At 44.9% G+C, this 27,319-nt stretch overlaps 2 protein-coding genes and 1 long non-coding RNA gene across 15 annotated transcripts; 1 reads left to right on the forward strand and 2 right to left on the reverse strand.

Annotated features, from left to right (window-relative positions):
- Positions 1-7,681, reverse strand: cchcr1 (coiled-coil alpha-helical rod protein 1). 11 transcript variants are annotated; one of them, XM_061751362.1, is made up of 19 exons: positions 6,545-7,645; positions 5,139-5,403; positions 4,883-5,050; positions 4,688-4,805; positions 4,354-4,521; positions 4,124-4,245; positions 3,911-4,025; positions 3,692-3,802; positions 3,104-3,247; positions 2,895-3,005; positions 2,687-2,793; positions 2,497-2,609; positions 2,352-2,424; positions 2,131-2,249; positions 1,853-2,041; positions 1,177-1,278; positions 849-988; positions 597-738; positions 1-520 (listed from the first exon to the last, which is right to left on the reverse strand). In XM_061751362.1, exons 1-19 carry the CDS (start codon positions 6,600-6,602, stop codon positions 384-386), a joined length of 2,502 nt encoding a protein of 833 aa, XP_061607346.1. In that variant the 5' UTR covers positions 6,603-7,645; the 3' UTR covers positions 1-383. The 11 variants fall into 11 exon arrangements, 10 of the variants coding, with proteins under 10 accessions (XP_061607346.1, XP_061607341.1, XP_061607337.1 ...); XM_061751357.1 differs by having other exon boundaries at positions 1-750; positions 6,545-7,669; XM_061751353.1 differs by having other exon boundaries at positions 597-750; positions 2,131-2,424; positions 6,545-7,663.
- A 215-nt stretch (positions 7,682-7,896) lies between these two features.
- Positions 7,897-23,531, reverse strand: LOC133467007 (uncharacterized). The gene is made up of 3 exons (XR_009785108.1): positions 23,392-23,531; positions 18,014-18,120; positions 7,897-8,231 (listed from the first exon to the last, which is right to left on the reverse strand). It is a non-coding gene; the product is annotated as an uncharacterized LOC133467007 (long non-coding RNA).
- Positions 9,417-24,685, forward strand: nlgn3b (neuroligin 3b). 3 transcript variants are annotated; one of them, XM_061751364.1, is made up of 8 exons: positions 9,417-9,651; positions 9,745-10,061; positions 14,032-14,657; positions 16,178-16,237; positions 16,854-17,003; positions 17,695-17,880; positions 20,681-21,470; positions 22,572-24,685. In XM_061751364.1, the coding sequence occupies exons 3-8, from the start codon at positions 14,177-14,179 to the stop codon at positions 23,359-23,361; spliced, it is 2,457 nt and encodes an 818-aa protein (XP_061607348.1). In that variant the 5' UTR covers positions 9,417-9,651; positions 9,745-10,061; positions 14,032-14,176; the 3' UTR covers positions 23,362-24,685. The 3 variants fall into 3 exon arrangements, with proteins under 3 accessions (XP_061607348.1, XP_061607347.1, XP_061607349.1); XM_061751363.1 differs by lacking the exons at positions 9,417-9,651; positions 9,745-10,061 and adding an exon at positions 10,807-11,102; XM_061751365.1 differs by lacking the exons at positions 9,417-9,651; positions 9,745-10,061; positions 16,178-16,237 and adding an exon at positions 10,808-11,102.
- Positions 24,686-27,319: the final 2,634 nt, after the last annotated feature.

Genomic DNA, 27,319 nt, shown 5'->3' on the forward strand with positions numbered 1-27,319 from the left:
CATAATTAACAAATCACTTTATTGGGTCAAGTCTTCCATCATAGTAAACCAAATGCTGTCTTACTAATCTGTCAGGTTTCTCTTCTCTCCAATTAACAACGACGTGTGCTTTTTTCTGGATGAACTTTGTTTCATCAGATAGAGAAGACATAAAATGGTTAAATTAAATGTTAATGTGAAAAAATTATATTGATTAGCTGCACATCAAACAGTCATATTGTATGCTAATTAGACACTTCATAAGGTACATAGATACAGCAAGTAGTATAAAAATAAATGTTGAGATTGCAAACGACACTCACTCTGAGAGCTGTTCATTTATTGTAAGTGTAGTTCGAGAGGTGTACCTCATGGTACGGCGGGCGAGCGTTGGCCGTACGAATTCACGAACACGGCCTCAGCACAGCGCTCGTAAAGCCGCTGTGCCCCTCCTCCTCCTCCTCCTCCGCAGAGTCTTCAGAGCTGTTGACCACTGCGGCACTGAGCGTTTGGAGCTCCTCCATAACAGAGAGGAGTCTCTCTGGCGGGACACCGACAAGTCAACCCGTCGGACGGTCCGGTCTGGAATGAACGAGCAGCGCGAGCGCGCCACTCACCTTCTGCTGCCGGTTTCGCTCCCGTCAAGCAGCTTCTCTCTGCAGCTTTTCCTCCTTGCTCTCTGGGAACAGATTCGTTTTGTTGAGGTGCTGCGCAACATCGGGGGAAGTCACTCGTCAGCTCTCGCTCAGCAACAGCAGCCTGTGTGACAAACTGCCAGCTGCTCAGACAGTGACACGAAACGTGCATTTTGCCCAACTGGCATCAGATAAAAAAAATTTTTTAAATAATAATAATAATAATAATCTTACCCGCAGTCGGTGTCTATTTGTCTCAGCCTCTTCTGTTTGTTTACGTTGGACCTCCTTCTTTGTGTGTTCACTTTGCAAAGCTTCAGTTTCTCTCCAGTGTTTCCGAGTTACCGCTCTTTCGAACTGCCGTAAAGTCATAACTGTGAGTCGAGAGACGACGAATTCCGATCAGAAGTGAGTCTCTGTTGTGTCTGTATCACACGCTGCAAGTATTTTTAGTAGACGTACAGTGCCGTGAAAAATGATTGGCCCCCTTCTCAAATTCAATCCTTTTTTTTTAACGGCACTGCAGGCGTCTGTGGTTTGAAGCGCGGTGCAATTCCCATACCTGCTTTGGTGTGCTCTCTCTTAGCCGTGCTGACTCGTACCTCCATCTCACGAAGCTCTTCAGCACAGCGGCTCTCGATCTCAGACACCCGCTGCTGTAAGTCTGTGGGGAACAGGCACACTATTCATCAGAGGAATCCACACTGGGTAAAAAAAAAAAAAAAAAAGTCACTGAGTTTTAAAAGCTATTTTGGAGACATTTTTGGGCTATGACTGTTTTGTTGAACTTTCACTGCTCCTCTAAGTCAGAACTTTGCTACCCTTGGCCAGCCGACAATGCCCCTTTGAAAGCCAACAGTGAAGCAGCAGACTGATCCTAGCTATCAAAATGTGATGAGGGACACGTCTCAGGTGGGATTTGCACATTGACCCAATTCTGATTTTTTGTTTTTTTTCTACTTTATGACCCAGTTAACGGCAGGATAAGCAGGAAGTGTACGCCCAAAACATATTTGCAGTTGAATTAGGCCTTGCTCATATGTGGATACAATTAAGATTGTGTTTTCAAACTAAAGGGTCTCTTATATCAATTCCTAAAGTTTATGTCCACATTGTTGCACACCTGCTGCATCTGGGCTGTTGATAGTCTTTGACTAAAGGTGTAAATAGGCAGTCAAAATGATCAGATCTAGGCATGAAATCCAAAGTGGGCTTAAGACCCGTAGCATAAGTCTCACCTTGCTGGCTGCGCTCCTTCTGGGTGCGCAGTTCAGATTGGAGCTCCTCCTGCGTGCCCTTGCTCACCTCCAGCTGGGCCAGAACCCCCCGCAGGCTCCGCTGGACCTCCTCTGTGCCCGACACGGCCTTCTGCATCTCATCCCGACTCTGCTCCAGCTCTTCCTGCTGCCGCCGCAGCTTGTTTTCATCTGAAGGGAGACGCGCACGCAAAGTGAGACACCATACGATCAGATAGTGTGGAATAATAACAGGCCGCTGTGCCCCGGGTTAAGTTTACATTCTTCTTTCATATCAGCCAGCGCTTTCTCAATCAGCTGCGGGGTTCTTTTGAGCTCCTGCGTGAGCTTGCTTCTCTCTTGACACACCAAGCTAAGTTCCATCTGCAAATTTCTGACACTGCGGCGCAACAAAGACAAGAAAGCAGAGGTAAGCAAGTCAATGAAGGCTCCCGGTGGGAAACGAGGCATTGAAGTGAATTTATTGTGCAAAGTTGACGACCTCGCCGCTGTCTGCTCTGCTGGCTTACTGGTCGTCCGGACTTTGTGCAGAGCGACCCTCCTCAGGAACAAAGCTGTGACGCAAAATCATTGGGCTATACAACACTGCAGGCTAACAAATACAAATCATGTCTCCATAACGGCACCTTGGACCGTCTCCACTCGGCCTCTGGCGAAATTCAACCTTTGGCCAAAAGTATTGAGTTTAGCTCGCGCTGCATCCACTTCTGCTATTTTACGATGAAATGTCACACTAAACCTGTGAGGCACAGAGAAGAACAGCAACAATAAATACATAACTTTAATAACTGGATGGAGTTTTTCACTCTGCTTTACCCATGCAGGGCCTCAGTTGTGCTTTTGAGCTCAGCCGCTAAGCTGTGACTCTTTGCCTTCAGTTGTTGGTTGTCCTTGCAAGCCTGAGCCAAGTCCTGTTCCAAGGTCTAAGAAGAAAAACATTGAAATAGCATCAGAGACAAATCCTCCACAGTTATTGTGCAACTCCAGTGGAGTAAAAAGTCACACCGCTTGCTGAGATGCTCACCTCCTTTTCCACTTTCTCCTGGTCCAGCTCGGCTATCCCGGCGTCGAGACTGCGCTGCAGCACAGTCGCGCGATGCCGCTCCTCTTGCAGCTGTTGCTCCGTGAGTACGACCTAGAACGCACGACAGTTCCACACCGAACGCTCGGATCAAAAACATCGGAGGTGACGCTGTCGTGAGGTTGCCTGACAGGCTGCTGCTGTTTTGACACCTCTGAAAGATGTTTTGCCTTCTCATCCCGCAGCTCTATGTCCTTCAAACGAAGCTGGACGCATAGTTTGAACACCTTCTCCCTCCAGATGTGAAGCACAAGAAGACCATCACATCTTGCTGTCACAAGTGGGTCTGTCGAGGCCTATTTCAACACACATACAGTGCCGTGAAAAAGTTGTTGCCCTCTTCTCATCGTTTCCCCACTTTAACGTCGAAGATAACTCAAGTAAACATAAAATCAAATGCAGCTTTTAAATGATTTTATTTATTCAGGACAATAGAAACTCTCCAGAGAAGCTTTAGGACTCCACCCAACCACAGTGAGAGCCATTAACCACAAATGGAGAAAACATGGAAAGGTGGTGGACCTTCCCAGGAGTGGTCGGCCTACAAAGATGACACCAAGAGCACAGCAACGACTCATCCAGGAGGTCAGGAAAGAACCCAGGAGAACATCTAAAGAATTGTAGGCCCCCCTTGCCTCAGTTAAGGGCAGTGTTCATGACTCAATAATGAGGAGCAGACTGGGCAAAATGGCATCCATGGCAGAGGTCCAAGGCAAAAACCACATCAAGACTCATCTAACCTTCTTCAGCATTTTCTCTTCTTGGAGGGAGACGATCTCACTCATGGAGTTAAGTCTGACAGTCAAAAGCTCCGCAGTTTTCTGCAACGCCACTTTGTCTTTGTTGAGCCTCTGCAAAATAAACAAACACCATATGGCGTGCACAAAACTGGAACGTTAATCTTTTTAAAGGCCCTCTGTAGTGGGCTAATCGTGTTTAACGCTGTGTATTGTCGTAACCTCAAACGCTTCATTGCATTGTTCCTTTTCTCCTTTGTCGGCAACAACCTGGCCGATATAATTTCGGAGACTGTGCAGAGTTGCTGATTGCGTCTCGTATGCTTGCTCCATTTGGCTGAAAAACAATTCACAACCAACAAATGTGCTCACGGGTCTGCTGAACCATTTTCAATCAAAATGCATCTTACTGTCCAGTTGGATTCAATGTGGCACCTTAGATGCTCCTTCAACTCGTCTCTCTCCCGGGTCACTGACTGAAGTTTACTTTGCAATTCATTATTTGATTTCCTGACACCGTTTAATTCCGCACAGTGAACGGCATTCAACTGTCGCAGCTGATGAAGGAAATTCGAGTTGTAAATGGTGGGAATGACATTGGTTGAATGAGTAATCCCACAAATATAATGGCTGATTTTTAGGATTTCAAAACATTTGGCAAATACCTCTTCCTCTTGCTTCTTGCGCGTTTGTTCCGACATTTTCAAAGAGAGCTTTTCGGCCTCCTCGGCTTGCTGCTCGTTCATTTCGGCCTTCAGGGCGAGCTCCCGAGCTTCACCTACTCTCGTCATCTTTGCAATTTCCTCATCAGACTCTTTCCTAAATCTTTCTCGCTGGAAGAGACAAGCATGAAATGTCTGCCATCTTCGAAATTGAAATAAAGCGGAGAAGACAAACTTATTAAACTATAACGTGAAGAAATGAAACGTCAGTTGTTCCCAGGTGATCGCGGGCAACGTTATTGTCAAAATGAAATGTTTGCTTGCTACACTCTATTACCTTTGAGCTTATTTTCCCCTCCTGTGCATGGCAGTGCACGAGCTCCTCCTTCAGCTGGCTGTGCTCAATCCTCCCCTTGCTCATTTCTTGATGCATCGTCTCCAAATCGTGACACTGCCTGATGCACGACAATTACACCGTGTCAACGAAAAGGATTCCTAATTCATCTCAGCACTATGTAAATGTGTTTTCTACCTGCTTATGGTGTCGTTTTTGACTCTAATCTCTTCCCTATATCTCTGCGCGTCATCCTTCAGGGCCTCCATCTGCTCCTTCAATCGCTCAGCTTCCGCTTTGTGCTTTTCTGCCTCCAGACAGCACCCTTCTTCCCATCTGGACAACTGGTAGCCTCGCTCTGAGGATCTGTGTTTGAGCAAACGGAGCTATTTATGTAGCTACCGTGCCCCCAGCTGACGGTATTTTTGACCATATAAATCGTACTGTAGAATACCTCGTCCTCAAGTCCGATGCCTTCTCCTCTGGAGTCCTTCCGCTTGTCTTGCTTCCCCGCAGCATCTTGGTGCAATGATTTTCCTCTCTCTGCGTTGAGATTTCTCTTCGAGTCTGAGGTAAACCAAGCCACAGATCCTTTGGTGGAGCTGTGGAGACACTCGGGTTCATCCAGGAAATGCATGGCTGTGTGCCTGCGGCCAGTCTGGCAGCCTGGACACTTGATGCAAAATGAGACGGAGGCACAAGGTCATCCAGGGGTTTCCCTGTTTAACGGGATATCGAATGTAAATGTGTGTGAATGCTAAGGGACGAGTATTCATTCTGGAGCTACCGAGAGACCAGCGTTCAATTTCCAATTGTACTTCGTGTCACTAGGGGGCAAATTTGCATGACCGCTGCGCATTTGCTGAGAAATGCAAGCAGGTATTAACGCAGTGTTTCCCAATCTTTATACAGCCAAGGTACATAGTTCACTAGAAAATCTCATGGCACACTACCAAACAAAAATATCACAAAAAGTATATTATATTGTCTCAATTTACTCATAAATAAATGAGTACTCGGCGTGAAATTTGGACGTGTTTGGTTGAACGCAAACCACCTGTTATGCGCACAGGAAGCAACAGTAAGTTAATTGTACCTTCTACCGTCCAGTGTAGTGGTTCTCTAACCTTTTACACCTAAGTACCATCTAAAAAAAAAAAAAATGTAAAAATAAAATACTTGTCTCTTCAAGCACCACCATTACCGCTTACATTAAAATACAGTAGCATAGGAGGCTTAAGTGTTCATCAAAAGTCACTGTGACAATGCAGTTTGACCATTACGGTCACGGTGCTCATATGAAGAAAAAAAAAAAACCTGAATTTAAATGATGAGTCAATTCAAATATATCTGCACATAAACGTTAAATATAAACTGTACCAAAAATCTTTAAAAAAAAAATAAACAGTTCTTGAAGATGACATTTATGTATTGTAGTAAAAGTTAAATACAGCTGAACTGTACTTGGGCAGCAATTCTTTTGCATACCACTAGAAGGAGCGCACATAGCACTAGTGGCACTATTGCCACATTGAGAATCACTGATCTGGTTTTCTTCTGCTTGCCACATGCTTCGCTGGCATAGATAGATGAACAAAGATACATTCGTTGAAGTCAACAAACAATGAAATTGGATGATTTCCTGCGACACATTAGTGGAGATCGACAACAACATTTAATTTTCTGACATTTCGACTGAGTGACAGCATTCTTTATTTGCAGCCACACCAGCGTATTTATTTTTGTACACTTCAGCCTGAGCATAGCACAAAGCTAGAGTTAGCAACTAACATTGCCATTCAAACAACTACTTATCTAGTGTTACTAAACCCTTTGTAAAAAGTGAGCGCAATAACTTACTGGAAATCTTTGGTGAGATGAAATCTGTGGGTGTGCTGAGCTTTTTATGTGCGTCCATTTTTGCTGAAGTCGTTCATCTTCCAGGAAGTGAACTCAATCAGTTTGTTTGATTTTGCTGTTGTTTGCGCCTCCGCGTCAACTCTTCCACCACTCCTGTCAGCTAGCTAGCTAGCTAGCTAGAAACAGGAGTAGCTGACATGCTAGCTAGCTAGTTAGCTGACATGCTAGCGAGCCATGTCATTTCTAGTTTTTACAATAAGTATACACTCAAATAATAGTACAAACGCTTCTAAATATGCATCACCTTCAGGAACATAAAACGATCCTTTCAATAATAACGCCACTCCGCGCGGTGCATGCTGGGTCCGAAACAGATGACCCCCAACGAAGGGTGTAAACCCCGACTTTATTCTTGCAGGACGTCCTATAGCCTTTCGTCAGGCTGTCCACGTTTTTTGTCGCCCTCCCACTCCACAACGTGTTAACGCTCCGTGTGATATACTGCGTTTGGGAGCCGAAATCTCTTTAACCTCTGTATCCTAATATTTGGTAGAGCACGCTAGTCTCTAAATGAGAAACGTTTAGTGGCAAGGAGGAGACAGCGTGATTGACAGCCGCGATTTGAACGATATGATGGCAGAGGTCACCGACACTGCGGGGGATGCTTATCGAACAGGCGGGCAGGGGGAAATTACAAAGCCATTTGTTTCACACTGACAATAAACACGGGCTGATAAGTCATAGTGAAGACAACCACATATATCATGTGAATATCTGCCCCAATCCTAGTTTACATTGTCCCTTAGTGATGACATAATCCATAGGAGCCTTTACATGGCAGATATTTGTATGAGAGCTCAATTGGGAGGTATGTGCCACTTTGTTGCATTATTATTCCGCGAGGTACTTCTATTCAGAGACTGATATCACTGGAATGATTAATGGAGAGGAGGCTCTGTTAAAATGCACTTAACGATGTGATTAACTGAGCCATTTCTTCTTTGCCGAGGTCTCCTCAGCCCCAAGAGCAACCAGGTGTGTGTTTGACATTTCCTGCTGATGATCGCAGTCTTGAAGAAAAGGAGCACATCTTCATGGCGACAAAAGAGTACAGGTCTTACTGCTTCCTGAGTCGCCAAACGTTGTACTCAAGTTACTGCTGTTACTTTAGAATAATATGACTCAGGTCAACGTAAAAAGTAGCCCTCCAAAAAATGACTTGAGTATTCCGTGAAAAAAGAACTCAAATAGCCAACTGTATCTTTGACTAGCGCATGAATATCAAATAGACACAAATATGAAAATTCTAATATTGCCTAAAAATAACATTTTAAGACACGTCATTAACTCTACTTTGACAAGTACAATTTATCCAAGAAGTTACTTGAGTAAACGGAAGGGAGTAAATGCAGCTGATAGTTCATAATGTAGCTCAACGTTGGGCTCTGGTGCATTCATAAATATGTCACAGTACCCCCAACAGCAAAACGATGATCTTATTAAGAATTAACGTCTCGCATCAATGCTGATGGATTCATGATGTCTCTGCTGGAAATCCAAATCCAAAGAGTGCATGGTTCTGTGTCGCAAGCACGTTTGTTAGCTTGTCGATTGTCTCTCCTCAGCTGTCATCTTGAGCTTTCACCTTATTTTGCGCTGGAGCTCGTTGAATTTTCCCTTCTGAGGTCTATAAAACAATAGAAACACAGAAAGTGAAATGTCGCAAAGTCTAGCATAACAACAACCAACAACCTCAAGGGCTTTTCACTTCAGAGGCTCTGTTTTATGGTAATTAAAAATAATCAACTGTACACACTGTAGAGCAAAGATGTCCAATTCAGGCCCGGGGGCCAGATTTGGCCCACGATGTAAATATATTTGGCCCCTCGAATAGAACATCATTGAATTCATGTTTTTTTTTTTTAATGCCCTTTATCAACTCCTAGGCAGGGACTGTTAATAGTTTGAAGTTTGGATATTTATTGAAGGACATTCTTATTTTTTGGGGTTGTTTTGTTGTGGGCCTTTGAAAAAGGATTTGGAGAAAGATAAATAGAAGATGGAGAGACAGAAGAATTCATGTTATCTCTTTAAATACAAAACAACAAACAAATACCACCGATGTCTTTCATCGCAAATTTGATTTCTCGTGTTAATAATATTAAAGTTTGTTTACTCCAGATTCAGTGTTTAAGCAAAATTGAAGTTTGCTGTCATATGATGAACTTTAACGCTACATTTCTGCAGAGAAGGGAATCGTGCAACATCGCAGTGATTTTTCATTAAATATCGAGTTGGCCCCGCGACGTTGTCCCAATTTAGAATTTTGGCCCACCGTGAATTTGAGTTTGACACCCCCCCCCTGCTGTAGAGGTTGATTTAAATAAAAATAAAAAATAAAAACATTTCCAAGTCGCAATTTTGGCACGCACGAGAGCATCTCGGATGCAAGCCGTTATCTGGTGAAAGCGCTCGTTTTCGAGAAAGCGACGCAGCGGAGAATTGGAGAAGACTCAACAAGGAATCGGGCAATCAAAGACAACACTGATGCTTATTAGGAAGGTAGCCAAGTTACGATGCAGCTGTTGCCTGCAAGAATCTCCACAGCTCCTGCTGGAACTCAGACTTCACACCTTGAACGAGGAAACTTTGTGCTGTCATTCCAGATGAATTCATGTCAGTTAACAAATATGTCGGTATAAAGTACACGGGGTTTGCTGTTTGTACTTCAAATAAAACACGTCGTCATGATTCGTGTATCGGTGATTTTTGCACGTACTGTACGGCAGATCTGGAAACGCACTTTTGATTCATGCCGATTCTCTTCCCTGTGTTATGTTCTTAACCTGATTTTGCAAGCGTGAGGTCGGGCCACGAATGTCCATCAAGAACTCCGATATTGAGCGGCGACCACCAAGGCCGAGCTGTTGACATGGTTTTGTCCAAGTATGGAGTTGAAGGAGGATGACCAAGAGATGCCGATTCCGCATTCCGCTCAAGTCATTGTTGACTTGAACCAGTGAAAATAAATTCCTTTACCTGCCCCTTTGGCCACATCCTCACCTGCAGCGCCCTCCTCCAAAGTTTCACGGCGCTTTCCTGGAACTGTATGCATCCCATGAGTAACTTTCGATCAAAAGTTGAATTCGAATGATTATGAATGATGTATTTCCTTGTGTTCTTTGTGCTTGCATCGTCAGGAAATACAGTCCAGCAATCCTCCCCCAAGGCCTCCACGATATCCCGGGGGATCCCGAGGAGCTCCTTTTTCTGACCCCTTTATTATATTCCAGGACTGCCCCCCTGGTCTTCTCCCAGCCGAATGTGCAACTCAGCAAAGTGCTGCATTTATTTCCCACCGCGGAAAACAATTCAGCTCCTCCCTCGAGCGGGGCTCCGGAGACGGAGATGAAACATTGCCCGGAATTTATAGTTCTTCATCCCAAAGTATTGGACTGCACGTTCCACAAGAGTACTTACTGCCCACAGTAAGAAACTAGCGGCGATACCTCGTGAGGTAATATCTCCTGCAATGTCTCATATGCGCAGTTTATGACTCATGAGCTGTCTGATATGTAAGCAAGTGCGTGGATTTAACAGCAGCGCATTTCGTGTTGTAAAAACGAGCGATGGGTTCCATCCCAAACGGTGACAAAGCTCAAAAGCTAAATCCAGTCAAGAAACTGTTCCTTATGGAGTCGGATTGTCAAAACATTTGCTGTCGCCCAAAAAAAACAAACAAAACAAAAAAAAGCCTTTGGTCTTAAAGACCCTGTAAAGTGAACATCCGACATGTTTGAAGATAATTGCTGAAAACGTGCAACGACTGAGAGCTATGTCGGACTCACTTGCGGAGATACGGCATCAAACTGTTTTTCACCATTTCAGTTTTCCTGATTGGGGGGGGGGGGAGGGGGGAGCTATTAGTTATTAGTTTTAGCCCCATTTCTCACCACTACTCGCTAGCTATGTCTACACCCCGAAAATGCATTTGATGGACTTTTTTTCAAATCTGGTCTTGACTCATCCTTACCTGCAAATTGGACACGACCGCTTGACCCCTTGACCCCTTGACCACACCCTCTCACCCCATCTGCTTATTGAAGTGGAGCGCAGCCTATGATTGATTTTTCACCAGCGCATGCAAAGTCTTTTGTTGAGTTTTCTTTCCTAATATATGAACGCTCACTTCTGATCCGAAAGGGACGAGAGGGCTCGCGCGCGTGCAAGCTTGGTTTTTAGTTAATTGTCAGGATTCTGGAGGATGACTCGAACGCACCGGCGTATCCCGGCGGTCGCCTAGCAACGCGCGGCCAGTGGGCGCCGCGCAGAGCGGAGCGAGATCTCAGTAGTGGGCGCCCCATTAAAACCGTTGGCGCTGCTGACCTTGGCGTCGCGAATGCGCAAAGCCGGCAGCGCGGCGATGTGCGATGCGAGGGGAGATCTGATGCGCTTGTGATAGGAGGAGGAACACGTTCATTGCGGCCCGCTGTGTCGAGAGGGGATTGCGATGGAGGACAAGCACAGATGGAGCGCGTAACGGCGTCTCTTAAAGCAGGTGAGTTAACCTCATCATGCTGTATACCCCCCCCCATCCCCCCTAGTTATCACACGCGTTGACGTCAGTGTTTCTCCATTTAGAGGTATTGTAAAACGATCAACATGATGCTGCTTTTATTCCACACACCATTGGAGACCTGCGTTTAATAACAAGCTTGCCAGAACGTGTTGCCATTGTATCCGGGCTGTGGCTTGTTTTCATTACACGAATGAAAAAGCCACTGATGATCGCACGAAGCTGCAGTTCCCCCCCCCACCCCCCCCCCCCCCAGGTATCACCCTCTGCATCCATTCTCCATTCTTATCATCGCACTGCTAATTCGAGGAATCCACTGAATCGCTTTGGATGTGCTCACTCCAAATGACAAGGGCATTGCCGTTGTCTGACATGATAGCGCTTCTCGCCGTAAATGCTTTTATTTGCACAACAGTCAATAAGAAGTATATATATATATATATATTATTAGTGGTGTTGATTTGTGTGCGTGTGTCAGTTGTGTAGGTGTGGACATGGTGAAACATGATTGTGACAATCATTGTAAAGTCACGTCTGTCCTACTGTGATTTATACTGGCGTGGTCCCAGTCAGGTCCCAGTTAGGTCCCAGTTAGTGCTCCCACGGTGACGCATCAACATCTGCGACCCCTTGCGATGCATTTGTACGCTTCTGAGAGCCGGATTTAGTATCGGCTGAGTTATCGGCAAATAAACATTTCACCCGCTCAGTATCTCACCTCCTTTCTCATTTGAATTGCTCCAAAAAGTGTGTAAAGTTAAATGCTCACTTTTTATGATGAAGCTTATTTGCATCGAGCCATAAAGCTCGTCTCCGCGTATGTCGAGCTGCAGACGCAAGACCTTCGTCTTGAACGAGCTGTATTCAATAAGCCGTACAGTACACAATAAAGTTTGCGTCAGTCGTAAAGCTCATTGCACATTGCAGCAATACATTCGATGGAAAAATCTTTACACGCGCCAGCATTTATAATTCAAGAGGAAATGCCGCTGACTTGAGGAATTCATATTATCTCTTTCGATCGAGGCGAAAACAAGCAATTGCCGAAAACCCATTGCTGCCTGCTTCTGCACAATTTCAACATTTCTTTAACGTCCAAGGAATATTCTCCCGTTTTATCAAAGCTAACGCAAGGACAGTCCCCTGATCTGCAATATTCATGTATCATCTTTTCGTGCAAAGACTTTTTTTCTTTCTTTTGTGTGGTCACGTACTCTGAGCATACATCTTAACGAATGCGGACAAAGTAGGCCCCCCCAGGCAGAGAGGAGCAGTAGGGCCTCCACTAAACCTCTACAATTACACTCACATGTCTCATTCTATGTAACGAACGAATTGATGAGCGCTATAAAAAGTTATGTGCTGCATCACATGATTTGCAAACAGGGAGAGGAAGTGGCGTGCTTGTCTTCGGCTAATTAGTTCCTCCTTTTGGGAGGCACAAATTGTCTCCCGACTTCATCTTAAATAGGTTTAGCAGTTGGGAAATGAGCTGCTTCTCAGCGGCAGTCTTTCACAATGCAGGAGGCGGAACCGCTCAATAAATTTGATGAGCTGGTTAATACGCTTGTTTTCTTCCGCGTTCGTTGACGAGCTTGCGAGAACACGATGGCGAGCAATATAGCCGCACCGCAACCGTTGGCGATAAGGATTCAATCAGAGCGGCTCCTCTCATTTCCTTTAAATCAGGCACACTGATAGTCCTTGACAAAAAAAAAAAAAAAGAGTGACTGTAATCGATATTCATTTCTCCCATCGTCGTACCTCAGTATTCAACTCAAATGCTTCCAATGGTCTTTTAAAGCTTGTAAGTCTCCATCAAGCCTTTTAAGGAATCGAACATTATTTGGCTTCAGGAGGGACAGTTAGTGCTCGAGTTAGCGCGTCACACTTGTTTGTTCGGGAATTGTTCAACAATTCCCACCGTGCGTTTGTTTCGGAGCAGGGCCGCTCGGATGTGAAGCGCAAACATTTCCCATTCGCTGTCTGTGAAGGGCTAAAACCTCTCAAACGAAGCTTTTTGGAATCTTCCCTTCTTTTGCATAGGAGAAGTGTCGCTTCACACCTTTTTCGTCTATATGCTTCTCCAGCATCACTCCAACAGCAAACAGATGGCCCGTTCACATTCCTCTTCCACCGAAACATACAGATCAGTATTCAGTGTTACAGGCGTTTTCTCACATATATTTGTTCTTCAGAGAATATTTTTTCCTACAAGGTCATTTTCATTTGCGTGCAGTGATTGACAGGATGGAGAGACTTGAGTGCGTCGCGTGAAAACCTTCGTCTTCGTCTGACACTTTCTTTTTGTTCTGACAATCGGTTCTGGTTGCGGGGATACAGCGCCGACGTATATGGAAAAACAATCAGTTGAATCAATAGAAGTCATTTGTTACAAGCCACAATAAACTGCAATCCTTGAGTTCTAGTGCAATGCTCACAATGTAATAAATAAACTATAGAGAACGAAAGGATTTGTTTGTTTGTTTCGAAGAGGGCACATCACGAAAGCCAATAAACGAGGCACTGGAATTACTCGGGGTGTAATTAGAAAGTATATGTATAGCCAAAATATTAAAAACGGGTTCAGGTTGGCACGCAGCTGGGAAAGACTCTCAAACGGGGATTTCGAATGACTCCAGAGGGCCAAAATAATTGATCCAGAAAATGTTTGTTTTAAAGCAGTTCACATTGTAAATATGTGAGGGCGTATTGGTAAAGAGAAGGCAATCTGGATGTCTGGATGGAAATAAGAAAAGTGTTTTGTTTTAGATTGCGGGCTTGGATAATGTTAGCGTATTATCAAGAGTATCGTGATCTAGGGTGACATCCATATTTGCATACAATCATACAATATATAAAAGACATATTCCAGACTGACAAATATTTGGTCAAATGATTGTCTTTTCAGATGGGTGCAACTTGCGATGAAAACGAGAAGAGGCGATGGTCCGTACGTGGCCGCGGTGTTTTCGGTGATGTCTGTGTGACAAGTTGGGTGCAAAGGGCCTGAGCGGACCGACAGACTGCGTTTGTGTTGTGCAAGGATACGGACCATGTGGCTGGCTACATTTAAAGACCATCTGCTGCCTGCGCACCTGCTACACCAGCAAGGGACCGTAACCATCACCCACTGTGCTTTGCTCTGGTGGATATTATGCTCCTGCTGGTCATTCACCAAGGCCACGAGCCAAAGGTTCTACCCCACGGTGACCACCCAGTTCGGGAAGCTGCGAGGCCTCAGGGTCCCCGTGCCCAGCGAGGTGCTGAGGCCCGTCGACCAGTATCTGGGAGTCCCCTACGGCGCCCCGCCGGTGGGAGACAAGCGGTTCATGCCCCCGGATCAGCCGTCCGCTTGGTCGGGTATCAAGAACGCCACCCACTTCATGCCTGTGTGCCCTCAGAACATCCACAGCACTGTGCCAGAGATAATGATGCCCATATGGTTCACCTACAACCTGGACACGGTCGCCTCGTACATACAAGATCAGAGCGAGGACTGCTTGTATCTCAACATCTACGCTCCCACAGAGGAAGGTGAGTTGACGTGCGGCATGATGTCCGTCCATCGCTACTTGTGTGTCATTGCGTCTTCATGCGCGTGCGCGCCACCAAAGCAATGTCCGTCACTGGCCGACCACGTCATGTTACATTTAAATAACGTCAGGGCCGTATTTCTACTTGTACAATCTCCTAAGATCGAAATCATCATCATTGAAATCATGAAAGAAAGTTGAAAGAAAATGTTTCTTGTTCTAAAATTGGCATTTTTGTATTTTATGGAACACCGTCTTTGCTCTATCGGGGGCCAATTAGTGAGGTATGGAAAGTCACCTTCTGTCTGCTGCTGATTCTCTCCCGGTTTAACAGTGACTGTAGTGGAGATGTGAAATAAGGCAGTGACGGAAGATTTTACATATCTATTGTGAATCTATATATAGCAGGGAGACCATAGCGAGGATAAGCGCTCTAATAGATGGATGGATGGATGGATGGATATGATCGCGCTTACGAGCAGGTGCGGCTAATTCACGCAGCTTCGGTTTGTGTCGAACAATACAAAAGAGCGCCGCGGCGTTCACTTCGTTTTGGCATATGGAACATGGCTCTCCTTGAGCGGCCGGGCTACGGTTGCCTAGCGACAGCACACAAACAGCCCGCTTGACAGGTAGCCGTCCAAAATGGTGCAGCCCGCATTTAATGAGGAAGGTCTCCTCACATATACCACTGCTTAATTATACACCTCAATGCATATTTGCATAAAATATAGATTAAGAGGAGCACAAGATGCCTCCCTCCTGATTTGTATTCATGGTATGCAGCTAATGCCCTCAGGTGTGACAGGACTATTTGCCATTTTCCCTTTATCCCCACAAAAGTGTCTAATAATTGTCGAATATCCAGTAAGAGTATCATTTTATGTTTTTTTCCCCCCCCGCCAACCTTTATTGACCTAAGGCACGTATATTACATTGGAAAAAAATAACATTTCATGAAACTAATGCCACTAATAGTATATCCGTATACTGAAACAATGATGATCCCAAATGTACTTAACCCATTGCGAAATCTGTCACTTGTACGAATGACAAAAGGTGGATACGCAGGTTAATTGTACATTCTGCCATCGAGTGGAAGTGTTTTGCCTGTCGCTATATGTTGCCGGCATAGATAGGTGAACAAAGAAAAAATGAAATGGGATCATTTCCCAGGATCTCAAACACACAACCGCAAAGATAAGCATCCGCTTCACATCTCTCTGACGGTGTCAATCAAACTGAGCAGAATCTTGTGTGTACCTTATATTGTGACCGGCTCGCATGTAATATCCACACGTGCCATGCAAATTCTCACGCCTCAGTTCGTACCAATTATTTAAGGCAGAATTAACAACACATATGAAGACATCGCTGGAGTTAGCGTAATTAAAGCATCTCACTTTGCGTGGAAAATTACAGGGAACACAATGGCTGGTCGTTCTGTCAATCAGGATTTTTGTCAGCATATCCAATAAGGAGCAAAGTACTTACATTTTTTGTCCTTATATGAATTTGCAGGAAGCCAACACAAGAAAAAGGGGGCGTCTTTTTCTCACGCCGAGACTCATATATCGGAAGGTATTTTGGCTGTTTTCGTTCTCTCGATGTATGCTTGTTGGAATGCAAAAGGGAAACTCCAAAAGTCTTTCCTATCTCCTTATTTCATACAAGGTCAAAACACAACATATTGAATCTGTGTAAGTGTAAATGTGGGGGGGAAATGTTCAGCGGACTAATATAATGTTTGTGCAAACATGTTGTTTTTGCTCTCCCACACTTGTAAAGTACTTGAAAATGAATCCCATTTTCTTTCCTCATTTGAAGGTAACTCGAGCTCAGAACGACGCGGTGCATTTGAGCGCAAATCGGTTGTCTTTACGCAACTAACTTATTAAGCGCTGGAATTCCACACTCACACCAGCCGAGGCTCGAGGGCACTCCATACGTAAATCGCTCATTGAACAGCATAAATAACAATAGTGACCCGATATGTTAGCGTGTCATACATAGTTACTGTCGAAGCTGCTGAGAATTGAATTCATACGCTTGCCTCCGAGTGTATTTCCCATGCATTTTGTTTTTTGTTGGGACTGTCATCGCAGCTTCTTAATCTTACACTACATTACTGTTGCCTGCACTTTGGTTTGCTCACTTTGTGTGTGTGTGTGTGTGTGTGTGTGTGTTGACATCGCAGATATAAGGGACTCGGAAGCCCGGCCTGTGATGGTGTACATCCACGGAGGCTCGTATATGGAAGGCACCGGGAACATGATGGATGGCAGCGTGCTGGCCAGCTACGGCAACGTCGTCGTTGTCACGCTCAACTACAGAATTGGAATATTAGGTGATGAAAACGTCGCCTTTTAATGGCGTTTCACATGGCCAGTTAGTTTGAGCAGAGGGAGAGAGTAAACGTTAACACTGCTCGTTAAGTTCCACTTAAATCACTAAAAGAGACATTACAGAAACATGTAAAGTCGTATTAGGGAAAAAAGCATATGGCGTGATTTGCATATGGATGTTGTCTTCAGAGCAAGTATTATCACGGAATGTCATTCTACTGCGCACATATTGTTTCGCCCATTATCCCGCTCACAGATGGACGTGTCTAATTTGTGCAAATTGATCAGATTGGCCATTGAAGTATTCCCAAGAACGCACAAGGTCGAGACGATTCCGTGTGCTCGTGTTTCGCATTCAGAAGCAGCGTGTTGTTGCAGGACTGGACTGGACGGCGAATGAGTAGCAGGATCAATTCTCAGCACTGGCAACTTCCGCGTGCTTTTGTGAATTCAAAGGGACAAGTCCGGGAAAGGTTTTACTGTATTTATTCATGCTCGGTGAATCTTATGAAGTCACGCTTAGCAAAGAGAGCGTTCAGGTTTGATGGGCAAACCTCAGGCAACTACTGCGTGGCCGACTCCAATGGTCAAGACACCGCAGGAGACACGGAAGGCATACCGTATTGGGATCGCTTCTTTCGGATGGCCCGCTGGCTATGACTGCTTGTGTTCTGTTCTGTCTCCATACATCAGGCTTCCTCAGTACTGGAGACCAGGCTGCCAAAGGCAATTATGGACTCCTTGATCAGATTCAAGCACTCCGTTGGATCAGTAAGAACATCGGCTACTTCGGAGGCGACCCGAGTCGGATCACGGTTTTTGGTTCTGGAATCGGGGCTTCTTGCGTGAGCCTACTAACATTGTCACACCACTCAGAAGGTAGGACTCCTTGTCATGTCAGACGTTTAGAATGTCATATTAAATTCAACAAAGTATCGAAAAAAATGGTATTAATCAGGATAAATGATGTTGATATGTGTAGCGTTACTGACAAGTGTAGCGTTTCACTCACCAGACTTGCGTGCAGCCATCTTGGCTTCAGTTCCAACTCAGTAGTGGGATTGTGAGTGTAAAAGCAGTCCAAGATGAAGTCTGCCTTGGTTGCTGTTCGCCGAGACCCTGAACAGGAAAAGCGGTATCAAAAACTTGAGCTTTTTATCTTTTCTTTTTCAACTCAAATTGCCTTTAAAAATGCATGCGAATTCTACGGGGTTCCGCAGCCCAGCGTTTTTTATTTAACCGTTTTAACGCTCGTTAATACATCACAGTGTATCATCCACGGATATGCCCACTAGTGGGTGTGAATATCATAGGGATGAAATCAGTTCACATGGTACGGTGAAGGCTGGTATGTGGTCGTTGTGTCAGCCTTGCAGTCAGAGGTTCAAATCTGTACTAAAGACTCCATTTTCATGACTGGCACGGAGGCGGGATAGACTGTGTTGGTATTTCACGGACCATTGTACATCGGCGCATTTAAAAGTCTGCGCTGGTGTGGGGGTGTTCACAGCCGACTTCAATCCTGTCCAATCGAAGCGGCTCCTCTCATTCCCTTTAAAAGCGGTCCAGTCCCATGGAGATGTCTAGATATGTGCAAGAAGACGCAGCGATCCGTGCGTGACTGGAGTACTGAACGTTAGCGGGTAGCCTTGTCAAATACAGAATGAGCTGGTGAAAACCGCTGGCAATACATATCCTCGCCAACAACTGTTCGTGATGATTCAGAGGGTTGGATCATCCACCACATGTGCAAGGAGCTCGTGTCAGTCTGCCCCGGGCCCCGATCAAATTCACCAAAAATCGTGCTAGATCATCTGCACCAAAACGTAGACGTGGGCCCAGTAGGTGTAAGTTTAGACCGACTTTCTGGCACCACATTCTCACTCCGCCAAGCGCATCCCCGAGGAGGGCACATCATCGCCGCGCCAACACCGCCCAGCTTGGGGCGGATCAGTCTGCCATATTGGCAAAGGTACAGCAAGTCGAGAAACTCAAGGTGCGGCAGTTTTTATGGTGAGCTATTTTTAGATGCTACCCGGTGATCCCTTGATCTCTTATGCGCTACAATGACATACATGGAACAGCTTCTGTGTCCATTACCTCGCCTTTAATCTTTTAATTTGTAAATCGATGAATATTTGGGCCTGTGCGGGTTTTCTCCGGGCGCTCCGGTTTCCTCCCACATCCCTAAAACATGCATGGTAGGTTGATTGAAGACTCTAGGTGTGAATGTGCGCGCGAATGGTTGCTCGTTGATGATATGTGCCCTGCGACCAGTTCAGGGTGTACCCCGCCTCTCGCCCGAAGATAGCTGGGGTAGGCTCCGGCACGCCCGCGACCCTTGTGAGGATAAAGCGGTACAGAGAATGGATGGATGGATGAATATTTGGGACGAGAAGCACATCCGTCGTCCTCACTGAGCTCCGTTTCATCTGTGATGAGCCGAAAGCTATTCGGTTGCATTGTAGAGTTATATCGATTAAATCAAATCGCAAAAGCTTTTTGAATTCTCAAAGCTCAATTATATAGTACGTGTACTCCTGTAATCATAGACTTCAAATTTGAGATGCTCGTATTCATAGTTGTAGCTTTATTGTTGTTTTTAAGTGTACAATATTGTTGGTGCATCAACAGGAAAATGACATGTGATCCCCGACGATGATAAGAAGTAACTTTGAGAGATTCGATGCGCACTTCTCCAAATCTGCTTGCTGGATTTTAATACTTGCAGCCCACCGGGAGCTGTCGTCCTCTCATTGAAGCTGTCCAGAATCACAAGAGGGGCCGGAGCGGTCTTTTCATCAATGCCATCCACGGAGGCTGCGGCAAGTGCAAGTGTGCTTTGTGAGCTTTTTCTATTTGATGCCCTGGCTGGGCTGCAGCAGAGGCACAAAGGCCTCGAGAGCTCTTTGAAGCAGACTAGATAGCCAGTGCCCCCCCCCAAAAATGTAAATAAATGACAGCAGCAGAGGAAGAAAGTGACATTGTTCCTGCAGCCTTCTTCCAATGACTCACGTGACGTAACCTTAGCAAGCCTTTTTGTGACTGGATAGCGATCACTCATCATCTTTGGGGGCCAGATACAAACCTCCCTCAGATGGAGGCGTCGCTCTGTATATAAAGATTCAGCAAAGCAGCCCCAGTGTTTATTAGTATCAAGCCACAGAAGGCTTTCTGGACGCGCAGTGGCCAGCGGGTGTTCTGCAGCTTGTTAGAGACACACAATCAAAGATTTTGATGCCACAGTCCATCTGTGAGGAACCGATGAAGGGGAAACTTGCCGCTGAAGCGAGGCTGCAAACTGATCGTTACTGCACACAGCAGTGACAGCGCATGAATCAAACACGCGGACCGACAGAGTGATGTATTATTATTGACATCATTAAAACGAACAAGAAGGGGCAATCGTTCTTCTTTATCAAGTCATTTCTTCTTGCGGCTTCCTATCAGCCAGGCCCAGCTGTACACTCTTTCTGACTTAAGTTGAAATGAAAAGGACATGGAGTGCACCTATATTGTGCTCAGTTACAAGCCTTTCCTATACTGTAATCCTTAATACCGATTAGGACACAGTGTCCTTAAGGTTTGATAACGCACCTGATGCAGATTACAATGAAGCACTAACCACTGTTCCTTTTGGCCTCCCTTGTGTCTTTTGTTCTGCTGTCTTTGTTCCAAGGTTTGTTCCATAGAGCCATCATTCAAAGCGGTTCTGCGCTCTCCAGTTGGGCTGTCAACTATCAACCGGTCAAGTACACTCGCATGCTGGCTGAGAGGGTGGGCTGCAACGTGCTGGACACCCTGGACATGGTCTCCTGTCTACAGAAGAAGACCGCCAAGGAGCTGGTGGAGCAGGACATCCAGCCCGCCCAGTACCGCGTGGCTTTTGGCCCGGTAATCGACGGGGACGTCATCCCCGACGACCCCGAGATACTGATGGAGCAGGGCGAATTCCTCAACTATGACATCATGCTCGGCGTCAATCAGGGTGAGGGCCTGCGCTTTGTGGAGAACGTGATGGACCTGGAGGACGGCGTGTCCGGAAGCGACTTTGACTTTGTCGTATCGGACTTTGTGGACAGTTTGTACGGTTACCCCGAGGGGAAGGACACGTTGAGGGAGACGATTAAGTTCATGTACACAGACTGGGCTGATAAGGACAATCCGGAAACCAGGAGGAAGACTCTGGTGGCCCTGTTCACAGACCACCAATGGGTAGAACCCTCAGTGGTGACGGCCGACCTGCACGCCCGCTACGGCTCACCGACCTACTTCTACGCCTTCTACCACCACTGCCAGAGCCTCATGAAGCCCGTGTGGTCCGACTCGGCGCACGGAGACGAGGTGCCTTACGTGTTCGGCATCCCCATGATCGGCCCCACGGACTTGTTTCCCTGCAACTTCTCCAGGAACGACATCATGCTCAGCGCCGTGGTTATGACTTATTGGACCAACTTTGCCAAGAGTGGGTGAGTAACAGTAAGCGCAAACGACCGAAAAGCTGCAGTAGTTAGCGCATCACAATTTCACTTCGACTCTAGCGCTCGCACTAAATTGCCTGATTTCGATTGTGCAGCTCTTATTTATTTGAAGACTTTCGACCTTTTAACTTGCGCTACTTCATCACCCTGATTAAAAGACTGCCGCATTCGCCAGGAAGTAGTGTGCCTAATTAAGCCCAGTCTTAATTCTCGCTGTCATTTCTCCCAGCCTTATCTTCCTTTCTTCTTGTTAGTTCACAAGTAGCACATTAACCGTGGCTAATTATGACGCACCATTTTCTGATATCAATTATTGCTATCCTGTAGCCCTACTTTCACCATACATTGGAATTGCTACAACACTCACAAGCTGGTTTGATACAACGAGCGAGGTAATCTCTAGTACTAGAAATAAGAGTAAAGGGGAGCCAGCCCATTTGGATTCATTTCCATTTCATGCTACTATATATTTGTCTTCATAGAAATGTATACATTAAAGCAGTTCCTTTGTATGAAATAAATAGTGAGTATGGAAAAAGTCCATCCAGCCATGCATATTCCATAGCGCAGTTACACTTATGAAAATGTGAACCCTTTAGCAGACGAGAGACAGGACAAGCACTTTTGGCAATAATGTATAATAATAATAATGATGCAATTGAATAAAAAACTTTAGAGGCAAGATAAGGATCAAGCCCAATCCATGATTGGTCTAATACTTTTGTCCATATTTTGTATTTTCAAACAATACATAAGACATCATGTACTAACACCAAATATGGACTCGTAGTCCTTTCGGGCTAGGTCTCAAGTGGGGTGTCAGACCTGTCTGTGGGGGTTAATCCCGTTTTCAAAATGACGTTTAATATAACGTTTGATTCAAGAGTCACACTGTGCGCTGTCATGATGTTTCTTTTGACGCTAATTTTCCAAGGGTTGTTTTGGTCAAACTCAGAGGTTTCACTGTATTTTGTCCAATATATAATTCATTACTTGTAGTGATTAGCTGGGAGTGCGATAGTGCTAGTAATCACCCACAACCCTAATGAGGCGAAGCACCTTCATTTTTGCAAATGTCGTTTTGCTTAGGGATCCCAACAAACCCGTACCGCAGGACACCAAGTTCATCCACACCAAGGCCAACCGCTTTGAGGAGGTGGCCTGGTCCAAGTACGACCCCTACGACCAGCTGTACCTGCACATTGGCCTCAAGCCTCGCATCCGCGATCACTACCGCGCCACCAAGGTGGCCTTCTGGAAGCACCTGGTTCCCCATCTCTACAACCTCCACGACATGTTCCATTACTCCTCCACCACCACCAAGGTCACACCGCTGGATCCCACCCAGTCCGCGGGCAAGAGATCCGGCGGCACCGGCCGGCCTCCCGTGTCCACGGGCCTCAACGGCGACGAAGGTGGGCGAGAGATGGGCCCTCTGATCATGCCCAACCCCAGAGATTACTCCACGGAGCTCAGCGTCACCATCGCCGTCGGCGCTTCGCTGCTCTTCCTCAACGTGCTGGCCTTCGCCGCGCTCTACTACCGCAAAGACAAGCGCAGCCGGCAGGAAACGTCGCAGCAGCCCAGTCCTCAATGCGACAGCAAAGGCAACAACGTGAGCCACGCCGCCACCGTGGACGAGACCCTGTCCAGGAACCAGTGCGAGGCCCTCCGCAATCCCATCCACGTGTCTCCCACCCTGGACTACGCGCTCAGTCAGCGCCGCTCTCCCGACGACATCCCGCTGATGACGCCCAACAACATCACCATGATCCCCAACTCGCTGATGGGGCTCTCCAACATGAGCCCGTACAGCACCTTCCCCGCCGGCTACAGCGCCGCGGGCCTGCCCAGCACCCACTCCACCACGCGGGTATAACTTGGCCGCAAAATACACAAAAACACGTACCTGTAAAGCTGTATTTAGGATGTTAAGATGAAATTGTTTGTTTGTTTTTCTTCTTTTCCAAGCGACCTCCAGCCTCCTGCCTTTGCTCTGTCATAGTCTTTCAGAGCGGTCATTTTCATACTCATGTTCCGCAACGGCAGGCAAAAAAAAGAGAGAGAGAGAGAGAGAGAAAAAAAAGAAAATCTCATTTTACATCATGGCTTTTTGGGAACTTTTCCTTGAAAGAACTAATAATCATGTTTATACAGTTGGATTTGTATGGGAAGCTCTTTCTTAATATCTATTTTGATCTCGCGGAGCTATGGGACGTCGCAACTCATCACGAATGGAGATGAGATGTTGAAAAAGCTGAAATCAGCAGTATTGCTATTATCGATATTTTATACATATTTCTCATTGCTTCTTCTGAAGATGTATTTTTACCGCAGTTCTTTTAAAAACGGCTTCACGTATTTCAATAGAAACTGTACTGGAATACAGATCCACAAGAGTATCTCCCAAATATCTGACAATTTGTACCGTGGAAAGGGTGCTCATTAAGTGTCTCAGATTAACAAAAAAATAAAAAATAAAATAAAATAAAAAAAACACACCCCAAAAAAACATGTAAATTAGGCATTCTTATCAAAAGAAATGTTTTGCATATGTAGTGTTGTGTAATTTATTGTAGTATATTTCAGTATCCTTGCTACTTTTTTCCTTTCAAGTTTTCAAGTATGTTATTTTACTTAATATATTGTACGACTATAACCTCTGCTTCACTAGAAAAACTTTAGGCTTGAAATGTGTTTTGGTACTCTAACAAACTCTTACTTCTTTTGGCTTTGCTTGTTTGTACAGAATAACATTTTATTGCTATTTCTTTATTGATATTCTAAACTCTTCGAGAACATACCTGTAATTACATTGTAATTGTATGTATAACAAAAACGATTATTGGCATTGAAAATGTAGTTTCATCCAAGCTACCGGGTCAGTGATACTTTTCAAAGATAAACCAACACCCATGCTAGATTTTACTTTAAGATTTTAGTTCTTTCCACCAGTCAAAATGTGGTTTAACCTATTAAACAATTTTTCCAACTAAAGATGGGTCTTGTCGAGAAAATGGATTTCATCATCCCACCGAGTCCAAGTCTCTTGTGTGAATAATGTTTGGATAATCTGTGGAATGGTGTTCCATATAGTCTCCGCTATGATCTAACTTGGTACTAGCAGTCTATTAGAAATAAAATAAGAGATAAATGATTTTGATAATAAAGCAATAAACATACCATGGTCTTGGTTGACAAAGTGAGAGAGCGGTATTTTTTGTCTTTTATTATTACAGGATTAAACCTAAATATTTTCACGGCAAGCCGCTCTACACAATTTTCCTTGTTCGATACAAAAAAAAAAAAAAAAAAAGAAAAAAAAAGACAATATTGGCTCCACTTCATATTGTTGTGTTAAACAAGCAAAATAAAATTGTTTGGAACAATGTCTCATAAATTTGTTACCTAAAGTTTCAGTGTACTTTACTGACTAGTGTAAATGTACATCATATTACAACAAATATATTACACACCCAAAAATCCTTGCAATATGTTTCACTATAAAAAGTGAATACAATTTGCAATTTTGTTACAGATTTTAGCGGGCCCCATAAAATGCTGGCAGGCCAGATGTGGCCCCCGGGCCTTGTATTTGACACCTGTGCTGGATAGCCACAGTGCGACTCCATCGGATGAAGACTACCAATTGCTCAGCGTATAACGTTCCGCGAAAAGCTGCCTTTGGAAAGAATCGTCATTCGTGCCATGTTCCGCTGGTTTGCTGCCATCGTGTGACCGTTTAGCGGTACTACATTATCGAGAGCTTTCCGGCGGTAGCTGTAAATATTGATAGTTTTCAACTTTTACTCCATTTTGTCGCAATTTAATAGTCACTCAGAGATTCTATCCTTCATCAAATGCCGTACAGCAGCAGATTTCCAACTTTTTAAAACGAAGTACCGCCAAAATGACGAGCATTAAAAAACAGTCATGTATTTGGCAAGTGTTCATCGAAAGAATGATTCTTAAAAAGTATATTTATTATTGTGAGCAATTGTGACATGATGTAGTTTTAACATAAACGCATGTGCTTGAATATAAAACGCTAAAAGTGTACTTAAATAATGGTTCAATAAAAATTGTACTTAAATGCATGTTTCAAAACCAAAGCTAATCCTAAAGTTTAAATAGACATATTTTGTACTGACTTTAAAAGTCAAATGTAACTGAACTGTAATGTTTTAAAGGTAAATTGTATTTGTTTAATTCAGTGATTCTTTCGCATACCACTAGAGTGAGCCAGTGTACTGGCATGCAGTATATGACAAACATGCAAAACTGACACTGGCAGATATTTTATAGTTTCTAAACTTGATTTTGAAAATCGACTAACTACCCAAACGTCATCGTATTTCTGCCATGTTATTGCAAATTTTAATATACGGTCTGACTAATGCCATTCTCCCCTCGCTGTCAATCCCTAAGATCCCGCTCGTGACCTTTCCCCGCTCGTTAGCGCGGAAGACTATACATGGTGGATAAATAAAACCTGATAAATCATTCAGTTGTTTCATCAAGCGGAAAAACAAATACTCCAGCGCGGGAGGTCATTGCCACAGAATTCACTTCTGAATTCATGCCGTGCGTGTGCGCGTGCGTGTGTGTATTTGTGTGCGTCTGCCCTCCAAAACGCTTGGCTGTTTGTTTCATGGCTGCTTGTTTGTTTTCTCAGCACGGATTACCGCAGCAGAGATAAGAGGAGGTGCAAATATTTTGGCAGCACCGCCTCTCTCTGGATAAACATGTTCTGCACCATACACATTTTATCCCACGCCACATACAATCCAGATAACACACATGCAGAAGAATTCCCATTTGCTTGGCTTGTGGCTGTCCATGGTGCTGATGGTGGCGATTTGATGCAGGTGATTCCGTGTAATAGCATTGGTGAGCAGGACGACAGCTTGGAGACAAATACGCTTGTTCAAAGTCCATTTAAGCACTGACGAATGATGACTTCAAGGCAGACATATTAAGTGTCGCGATAATTCATAATGTGAGCCGCTCACATCTCCCCGCTCACCATTTGCATCTCCTCCCGTTCGAATATACGTACGTAAAGGACCGTCTCTGGATCCTAATCTGTGATTGTCAACAGGAATATCATAACCGCACGTCCCAAAAGCTGACAGGCCTTCTATGTGTTCTCATCCACTCCTTTAGGTTAATTAACGCTTCTCATCTCTCTCGGCCTGCCTCGCGTGCTTTTTAACGAGATTTCAAAGGTGTCGTTCCTCATCCGCTCTTCTCCTTCAGCTCAACAAGGCCTTTGCCGTTAATCCTCTTCGGGCGCTAATTACTCGATATGTTATTGCTGGTAACGCAGACTGTAAACTCACGGCAGACAATCCAAACTCTCTTTGAGGAGTTCATTTTTGTTCGAAAACAAATCGGTCACTAAGAAAGTATGATGGGGGGGGGGGGGGTCACAATATTGAGTGACGGAATGCGGCACTTGATGATAAGCGCTTCCCCACTAAGTGGTGTTCTTGTTTTGAAGAGAATCAAGCTTAACATTGAGAAAGAGATTTCAGCTATGTGCTTGAAATGGCATGGACAAATTCGATGAGGTCCCCCCCCCTAAAAAAAAAAAAAAAAAAAAAAAAAGGGAGCATAGCACAGTGTTCTGTCCAGCTCCACAGTGGCCCCTTTGTACTGAACCCAGCTTTGACATCAACTGGGTCAAATGAGGGAGGGAGGGAAAGCGGGCAGCAGCTGGACCTGACTGTCAATGTCACCCTTGTTAGACAACTTCATCAATGTCCGTCACGGCCATTTCCATTTGTTTTGCTACCTTTTTATTGTAAAAAAAAATGTTTTTATTTGCTACGTGA

Source organism: Phyllopteryx taeniolatus, chromosome 17 (assembly GCF_024500385.1).
Source record: "Phyllopteryx taeniolatus isolate TA_2022b chromosome 17, UOR_Ptae_1.2, whole genome shotgun sequence".
In the NCBI taxonomy this organism is placed as follows: Eukaryota; Metazoa; Chordata; class Actinopteri; order Syngnathiformes; family Syngnathidae; genus Phyllopteryx; species Phyllopteryx taeniolatus.

Excerpts from the sequence above, each read along its gene's own strand:
- cchcr1 (XM_061751352.1), bottom strand. The coding sequence starts at position 6,602 with ATGGACGCACATAAAAAGCTCAGCACACCCACAGATTTCATCTCACCA. Across the intron at positions 5,404-6,544 it reads CATCTCACCAAAGATTTCCA|GGAAACCCCTGGATGACCTT; the intron begins GTAAGTTATTGC and ends CCCGTTAAACAG. Across the intron at positions 1,279-1,852 it reads GAAGGAGCGCAGCCAGCAAG|ACTTACAGCAGCGGGTGTCT; the intron begins GTGAGACTTATG and ends TGTTCCCCACAG.
- nlgn3b (XM_061751364.1), top strand. The coding sequence starts at position 14,177 with ATGTGGCTGGCTACATTTAAAGACCATCTGCTGCCTGCGCACCTGCTA. Across the intron at positions 16,238-16,853 it reads CGAGACTCATATATCGGAAG|ATATAAGGGACTCGGAAGCC; the intron begins GTATTTTGGCTG and ends TTGACATCGCAG. Across the intron at positions 21,471-22,571 it reads ACCAACTTTGCCAAGAGTGG|GGATCCCAACAAACCCGTAC; the intron begins GTGAGTAACAGT and ends CGTTTTGCTTAG.